At 39.9% G+C, this 9,065-nt stretch overlaps 1 protein-coding gene across 1 annotated transcript; it reads left to right on the forward strand.

The window, feature by feature from the left end:
* Positions 1–237: 237 nt before the first annotated feature.
* Positions 238–8,762, forward strand: LOC139713112 (protein MEMO1-like). The gene is made up of 9 exons (XM_071624868.1): positions 238–404; positions 1,825–1,906; positions 2,845–2,913; positions 3,555–3,667; positions 4,099–4,210; positions 4,650–4,792; positions 5,347–5,423; positions 7,348–7,452; positions 8,586–8,762. Exons 1-9 carry the CDS (start codon positions 356–358, stop codon positions 8,724–8,726), a joined length of 891 nt encoding a protein of 296 aa, XP_071480969.1. The 5' UTR covers positions 238–355; the 3' UTR covers positions 8,727–8,762.
* The last annotated feature ends 303 nt before the right edge of the window (positions 8,763–9,065 follow it).

The following is a 9,065-nucleotide window of genomic DNA, read 5'->3' on the forward strand; positions in this document are numbered from 1 at the left end:
GTCCATGTGTATCGCGGGATGTGCGTTGTCCATGCTTCGATGTCGATCAGTCATAGGGCTGACATTCAGTCGCCGAAGTTGATAAGGTCGAATAGATACGGGTGGTGTGCAGAAAGTTCGTGTTGTAAACTGATGCGAAAGAGTGAGCGAGCGAGAGAACTGCTCGCAAATACCCATACAGAATACATAGGGCCTACATAGGTGTTTATTGTTGCCGCACGATCAGCTGAACTGAGATGTTACAGAGGACTTGATTAATTCTCGTACACTTTACACGCGGAGTGGAAGAAAACAACGCCTGTCCCAGTTCCATCAGTCTAGAAGATAGTGATTTATCATAAAGTCAACTGCTAGAATGGCAACGAGACGGGCAACACACGCTGGCAGTTGGTATTCAAGTTCAGGTAAATTAGGAATTAAATAGCCAGACCCTAAACGTAGACCTAACGTTAGTTCTGACTGAGTCTGTTCTCTGAGTCTTTGCTTTGTTGTCATTGTCATTGAGTTGACCATAACATGTCGACTCTATTTGTCATTATTTCTGATTATCAATTGTTTTGGCTAGTCTTGTCCGGCTGAGAAGAGTCAACGCTGCAGGAGTTCCACTTCTAGTTCGCCTTTACGTAGTTCTTGGCTAGCTAGCTAGCTAGATGTTACTGTTGTTGACCCTGTTCAGTGTTGTTGTTGACCGTCGATCTACAGACAAGATAAGGCCATACACACACCTAAGGAGGGGATGATACAGTGTGAGGGGCGATGAACCCTGCATTGCAGTGCAGCCGCAGTGCGTGATGTTCCGGCCAGCGCAATGAATGACGCATCGCATTCGTAGCGTTTGTGCGTGTTGTGGTCTAAGCTCTTTGTCTACCCTCGTTTACCTTTGGCTTGCACATTCTAGAAACATATTGTACTGTCATTATTCAGATGTGTCTATTCTAATTTTTATATTTTACAGACTGAGTTGTTTTTTTGTTAGGTAATTTAATTTGTGGGGGGGGGGGGGGGGAGTCTTACCCAGTTCAATAATCAAAGTGCTGAGCATTTTAAGAAATGAATTCATGGTTCTATTGTTTATTATGTTTTAGTTGAGAAAGTTGAGTATCATTATTAGCAATTGTGTTCAGCTGACACTAGCAGCCTAAATGTACAAGTTTGCATATTTATCTTTGATTGTTTATGTCAAGAATGGTATACTGTATACGCTATAATTTTCGCGTACATAAATTTTCGCGAATTGCCGCTGTCACGCATTTTCGCGAGTGGTTAAATTCGCGATTGGGGGACCAGAGATAATATGAAGTGGCAAAGAAAGTGTGAATTTTCAACTTACTAGCAAATAAGAATGATACTAGTTATACACTGCATGAAAAAAACTTACCAAACTCTGCAAACTAGTAAGTTAGAATTCAACATTTTTGAAGTGGTTAAGTCCATCGCGCTAGATTTCTGACGAGTGGTCCCCTTGCGATAATGGATTGGCTCTCTACAGTATTCGTAAGTAGACGTGGACGTGCGTAAACAAGCTTAGCCAGTATGGTCTGTTCGGTAAGCCGTGACATGGTATACTAGTACTGAAATGTTAGTATCATCAAGGCAAGGGATTCATTTTGGAAGGTAATATTTTTGCGTGTTGTTAATTTCGCGAATAGCTCCCGACTCGCGAAATTCGCGAAAATAAACCCCCCGCGAAATATATAGCGTATACAGTAATTGTATCGTGTATGCAGACCTTCACTTAAAAAATTCTTGTCTCAAGACAATGCCTCATTCAAAGTGATTGTTTGCTTTATGTAACTATCCATCCTGACACTGCGTCGTTTTCAGGGAGAGAGCTGGATAGAGAGCTTGAGGGCTGGTTGAGCCGAGCCGAGCAAAAGCAGCTGCCCGCCAAAGCAATCATTGCCCCGTAAGTTATCTCACCCTCAAGGCTCAAATCAAACTGCAGTGCCACTAAGCCATGTACTTCCCTCCCTGTTCTTCTCCTCATGATCCTCATTTTTCTTGTTTCTTCCCCATCCCTCTTCCACTTTCTCTTTCCTGTTCTCATCCTTGTCCATCCTTCCTCACCCTCTGCTGGTCTCAAACTACTTACTTTTTTCCTGTGAGTCTCATGCCAATCTTTTCTCTCTCCTTCCCTTCCTTTTTGTCCTTATCCTGCCTTCCTAATCCCTTCTCTCTTACCCTCCCTCCCCCCACCTGCTTCTCTGTTCATAACTTCAGCGATCAGGGCTCAACACTAACCCTTTTCTCCAGTGGCCTGTTCAGGCCACTACTGCAGTCCTTAAATCTGAAATTTTAGTGGCTCAATAGAGAAATGAAGTGGCCTGAAATAAATGGAAATGATTATGACAATCCATTCTGAATCTTAAGTGCCCAATCTGGCTACTAAATAAAAAAATAGCCTTTATGAAAATTTGGTGGCCAGATATTATTTTTTAGTGGCTTATGTTGAGCCACAGTGATAATATTCATATCATGCCTGTCTATAGCATTGGATGTAGTACAATGGTTTACGGCCTTCTTTTAATCCTTAGAATAGTTTAATGCATAATTAATAATGCATCTCATTGAAGAAAGGATTATTATTTTTTTTTGTATAAATACAGTATGTCATATGGAGAGCAGTGGATCAACTGCGAGTTTAGATGAGCAGTGATAATATGACCACATCGAGAAAGGTTGAATCTTATGCCATCAGGGCATACCATATCTTTCAAAGGATTGCATAACCTGCTTTGCACACAAAGATGTCTTGAAATACCACAGAATGACAAGTTAATTCATAATGTTTTTTGTTTTGTTTTTTGTTTTGTTTTTTTTTTCTTCTCTAAACCCATGCCGCAGCCATGCTGGATATAGCTACTGTGGGGCATGTGGAGCGTATGCTTACAAGCAGGTGGATCCAACACGCATGTGAGTGCCTCCTCTACTCTCCTTGTCAGCCTTATCTGAATGCTGAGATTATTTAGGATGGTGCTAAAGGTTTGACTCATGTGCATTTCTTACAGGAGCTGCTGAGTATTGGTTTTAGACTCAGAGTGAAGTTACCAAGCGATTTACTTAAACTGCATTCATCCACAAGCATTTGCTTAATAAATGCATTTAAGTCTGTATGTTCCCTTTCTGAATATGACTTCCATCAAATTGGAATATGTGATGATTGCCATGCAATCAATCATTGTACAATTTTAATGTACAAACAATGCACATAACACATTGTAAAAGAGGAGAATACCAGCATTCTTTCAGTATTGAATACGTTCCAAGTACTTACCATGAACAACAACTTATGGGCAGGTAATGATTACACATTGTGGCATGTGTATTTACAACTGTACATACCGATACTCTCTAGAACATTTTGCCATTACCAATAAATATAAACTTTCTGGCAAATGATATTGCAGTGTGCTATTTCAGTACAGTAATAACTAGTGGTAGTGTATACTGGAGTTTGCCTTGACTTCTAGCAGAAGGAGGCTGTGGTAGAAGTGAAGTTGGTGTTTATCAGTGTTTTGACTTCAAGCTGTTTGTGCATTTTGCATTCTGTGCAGAGAGCGTGTGTTCATCTTGGGACCATCTCATCATGTTTATCTCCCTGGGTGTGCTCTGACGACATGTGCCAAGTACCAGACCCCTTTGTATGATCTAGTTGTCGACCAAGAAGGTGATGATATTGATAAATCCTCATGAAATATGCATATACTTTTCTTTCTTTTGTTAATATCCAGGTTAGGGGGAGGGGGAGGGATGAGACACCGGGCTTTTCAGAACATACAAGTGTATAGATATGCTATTTCATTGTTAGCCATCTTAACCCAGTGATTCATAAAATGTGTCTCCTTTTATCATTTTCATTGATTTCTATCAGTATTGTGCCAAACATGGTTTTACTACCTAATATGATTCAAACTGCACATCTTTATATTGTCAGTTCATTAGGGCTGCAGTGCAATTAAATTGTTGTTGTTGTTGGTGTTGGTGTTGGTGTTTTATCTAGCAGTTTATCTTGGTAGTTTTCCCATCTCACATGTTTTCCCCTAGCAACTTGTTTACATCTTGGTGGAACATCTGTTTGTGCATGACTATCTATTGCAGTGAATCGAGAGTTGATGGGCTCCAAGATGTTTGAAACCATGACGATTCCAGTGGACGAGGATGAACATAGTATAGAGATGCATCTTCCTTACGTAGCCAAAGTCATGGAAAGGTAGAGAGTTCAGCCAACCTTTTTTTTTTCCCAAGACAGATCTTGATGTTGTTTCTTTTAAACTTCCAAAGAATAACTTAATTGAAGTTGATCCAATTAACATGCCCTGCTGCAAGTGAAAATTTCTTTTGTAATCTCTAAAGACTAATCGATCAAAATTTACTTGGTGAATGTGGCAAACACAAATATTTCTTTAAATTAGGAGATGTCATTGAACTGCACCACTGACCCTGTATGTATAACTTTTCACACAACCCTAGTAGAATGTTTTGCTTGGATGAAGCTATGTTAAAACTGTAATGAGTATTGAAGTTACCTGTAAGTCAGTTGGGGTGCAAGTTGAAGTTATTACTAACTCTGAACAGACCTGACCTAGAAGTTGGAATCAAGTTGTGATAAACCTTGCCCGCCTCTGCTTGTGTTCCTTTCCCCACAACAGTAAGAGAGGCAACTTCACCATTGTGCCTGTGCTAGTAGGAGCCCTCGATGAGAGCAAAGAACAAAGCTATGGCCGTCTCTTTAGTACCTACCTGGCTGATCCTAGAAACCTGTTTGTAATATCATCCGACTTCTGCCACTGGGGTGAGGCACTGTCCTGCTGATGATGAATGAATGAAATTGTGGCTGGGTATACAGGTCAAATGAATTTCCCTCTTCTTGGTCATGTGATGGTTAGATGCATCGATAGGTAGAGAGATTGATAAAAATTGTATGATGAGTTGATTAGGTGGAATGTGGAAGATTCATGAATGGATTGACTGCTGGTACATTGGTAGGACGTATAGAATCGTGGATTGGTAGAATGATAGGGCAGTTAATTTTTGGGATATGTGGATGGATGAAAGGTTGGTATGAGAGATAGACCATATATTGATAGACTGATATAATGATGGATGGATGGATGTCAGCCTGCATACAATGATGGATATTTTGATGGAAAGACAATGGACGTGTAGATGGATGGATAAATGAATTGATTAGATCACGTGGACTGGATAAATAGCTGTGATGGATGTGATTATAGAAACTTAGGGAAATGCTCACATGCTTCAGCATGCTTCATACTTGTGATGGTGATTAAATTGATTCTACACTTCTCACTTATTTGCTTTTTTGTTTTGTTTTGTTCTTTGCAGGAAAGAGATTTAGGTATACCTACTATGACAAGAAGTATTCAAAGATCTACCAGTGCATCGAAGCAGTAGATAAAATGGTAAATATTTCCTCTGAAACATTTTACCATGTTGTAGAGTGATCCCAATATCAAATTATACTGTAGTTAGAAGCTTCAATTGCAACTCCAGTGTACTAAATGATTTTTAACATTCAAGAGCTCGGGAAGTCCCACAAATGACTGATTTTGTTATAAAGGCAGTGTATCAGAAAATAATAAAAATTACTCTGAGAATGTGACATACTTCATTTGCAGCAAGGTTGATGTTAAATCGTAGGGAAGTATTCTTTACATGTCATGTATACCTAAAGGGAAGTTTGTAGAGATTCATAAATGTCCTTCCAAAACTACATACTTTAACTCATCATGTGCCATGGTGGAAACCCCGAGTGTGCCACATTATTCTGAGACACCAGTGTTGTTATGCTTTGAGAAAACATTCTGTTTTTCAAATCTATGTTACTTCTATAGTTTTCTGTTCAGCTGGATGTATAGTGTGTAAAGTTGTCAAGAACATGCTAAGTTCTGCTTTGATGTGAATTGCATGACAAATCTATGATTGTTTTTCTTTCAAATGACTAGTAGCTAAATTGCTGTAAAGGCATGACTTCTGCACACAAAACAGTGACAGAAACGTAGAATTTACATGCAAATCCAGTACGTAACACCACTTGTTAGTCAATCACCACATAAAATGTAAGCTATATGTAAGAGGAACGGAGTCGCGAGAAACGCTTTCCTTGTACTGCGGCATTTGGCAATTTATCGATCGGTTTGGTTGGGGTTGTGCGTTTGAGCAGAATATGCGAAGTTGGCACACCCTGTCAACTGAGTCAGACGTTCAGGTGCACATAAAGAGTTAAGGGAAGGACCCCCGTGCTCAATTTTCATCTGCATCTGGCATTTATGGACAGTTTAATTGTACGCAAGAGCAAGTTGTCTTAAGTAACAACTGATATGTTGTGTATCCATTGGGTATTCATTCAGTACAAAGTTCATGCCTGTGTTACGGTGTCAATAGAAATACGCCCTTCTGTTCACTTGAACCTGTGTTCTATCTTCCCAGTCTCAACCTCCATCAACTAAGGAAAAATTTCTCTGAAACATGAATGAAGATTCAGACACAAGGTGACGGCGGGGCATTTAAGAAATTTCAGATCAATGGCATAATCTCCATAGCTGGGATATATAATTGCAGAATTGATAAATTTCAGTCTATTTTAAAACAGTTTTACATCTGTGCAACTGGTTGACAGTTTTACATCCTTTTTTGATGATTATTGTGTTTCTGGTGCCAACATGCACAGATAGACTATTTCTATCTGATGTGTTCCTATGAATTGAATGTTGCCATTGTTATGAGTACTATTCAAATATTGGAATGTCTCTGCTTTATTACCTCCGCCAAGGAAGGAGGCGGTTATGTTTTCATCGTTGTTGGTTTGACTGTTTGCAAATAACTCGAATTGAACGGATTTGAATGCAACTTGCAGGAAAATCTGATGATACCAGGAACAGATTATGAAATTTTGGTAGTGATCGAGAAATTTTTATGGATTTTTGAAGGATTTCTTAATCTTTTGGCATATAGGGTCAATGAACTTGGGAGTTCAAGCTGCGCATATTTGAGGTTTGCATACTGTACGCACACTGAAGCGCGTGCGCTGCTCGAGGTGCTGCGCAGCATGCTGGAAGCTGATGAGGTAAACAGAAGGCTTCTTTATCATTGGGAAATTGTGCGATTTTCAGCATGCATGTATGGATGGAAATGAGCTGCTCTAGCAGAGGGAGGTCTGTGTTCTCCGAGTGCTTTTCTAGTTTTCAGTGTCATCATTATATATATGCAGCTGTATTTAGTTAAATATGTTCCTGAATACTTTTGGTGTGGTTGACTTGTCGACGTAGTTAACATGGAGATAATATGAGTACTGTGTGTTGATGACATTATCTTGTTCTGTGGCAGGGTATGGACCTGATAGAGCAGCTAGACCCCCGAGGCTTTTCAGCATACCTCAAGAAATACAGCAACACCATCTGTGGCAGGCATCCTATTGCTGTACTTCTCAATGTAAGTGGAAAACTTCCCTACATTTTGCCTTTCATGGGGATAAACGATTACTTGTACTGGACTGTTGTATTAGGAGTCCCCGTCAATTGCACAAGTTCCCCGAAATCAAAATATTTCACACTGACACAGCTGACAGGTGTAGGTTGATAGTATGATGGCACTCTGAGAAGTCCCCACCCTATCCTTATTGGTGAAAAGTTACCCGACCCAAGTTCACAACCCAATTCATAGAACAAGCGTAGTTCAATTTCTTGTTCGGGGAAAATTGCTCTAATAGTGAAAATCTGTTTTTGCAGACCACTACCATGTAATCTGGTTCTCTGCCTAGCTTTAAAATGAAGGTAACCCCCAAAACAGAGCTAAAAGGCACACTTTAGTGAGCACTTCCAGAGCAAGACTTTGCAATTCCTTCTGATAGAGGCCTGTAGAGATGGTCTTCTCTCATTTGAAACCTGACTGAAGAATGATCAACTTGTGTGAGGTGCCAGGGTCTTTATTGCAGCCGAGATTTGCCCTAAACTCAATTTTTTTTGTGTGTCTCATTGTGTAAACACATTCACCAGTTACTACCTGTGGGTGTGAACCAAAACAGTTCATTGTATACTTACTGTATCACACATGTGCAAGTGTATGTATCACTTTAAGAGGAAAGTTCACATTCATGTCATTTACAAACAATGAGTTTACATTTTTAACTCAGCCTTACTACCAGCCTCCTGAAATGTTTACCAGGCTTTGACTTGATTCTTTATGTGTGTGCGTATGTGTGTGTATTGCACTCTTTGTACTTGTGTATACTTATTTTTTCTACATGTAAGCCAAATCAAATGGAATTGAAAGCCTTTATAATGTACTTCACAAATTTGAATAACTGATGGGAAGATATATCACAATAATTACATTAAAAACAAACTGTCATGTTATGGAAATTGCATGCTACTGCAGGAATGCAAAGAGTTTTATAATGGCATACTGAGAGAGAAAAGTATAACTTGAGCATACTACGATTCTACTGCCAGTGCCATGCCAGTATATGTCGTAAATGCTGTGACAAATCAGTTAGTGCTCAGCACACCATAATCCATTTTCTATCAAAATCTCCTCCCCATCCTACCCCTTCCAAACACACAAAGGCTATCGTGGCAGTACTAGGTGAGCGCCAGAATGGTCTCCGCTACGAGATGAAATTCCTCAAGTACGCCCAGTCCAACCAGTGCAAGACCCAGAGTGACAGTTCGGTCAGCTACGCAGCCGCCTGTCTGACATCCAGCTAATGCCAACGCAAGCTGGGGCGACGCACCGTTGAAACACTTCAGGAATATCTATAGAGAATCGTAGACTATCACAAGCCACAAAAGCCACGATCGACTGTTGTTCTTGTGCCACGCTCTCTTCAGAGACTGCACAGTGGTAAGCCAGGTGTACAAAAAGCTACAAGCATTGTTGTAAGCGGAAAAATCACATATATCAAAGACATGATTATTATATCTCTCTAGTACTTCTTCAAATACTACAAATTATCGGTACAAATACAGAGCCTTATGGATTACTCACTATCTATCAGTGTTGCGAGCTGCTGGTGATGTTATATGTAAGATGTATTTATGATGCAA

Source organism: Diadema antillarum, unplaced genomic scaffold (assembly GCF_040938485.1).
Source record: "Diadema antillarum isolate AM-2024a unplaced genomic scaffold, OU_Dant_1.0 seq00001905_RagTag, whole genome shotgun sequence".
NCBI lineage: Eukaryota > Metazoa > Echinodermata > Echinoidea > Diadematoida > Diadematidae > Diadema > Diadema antillarum.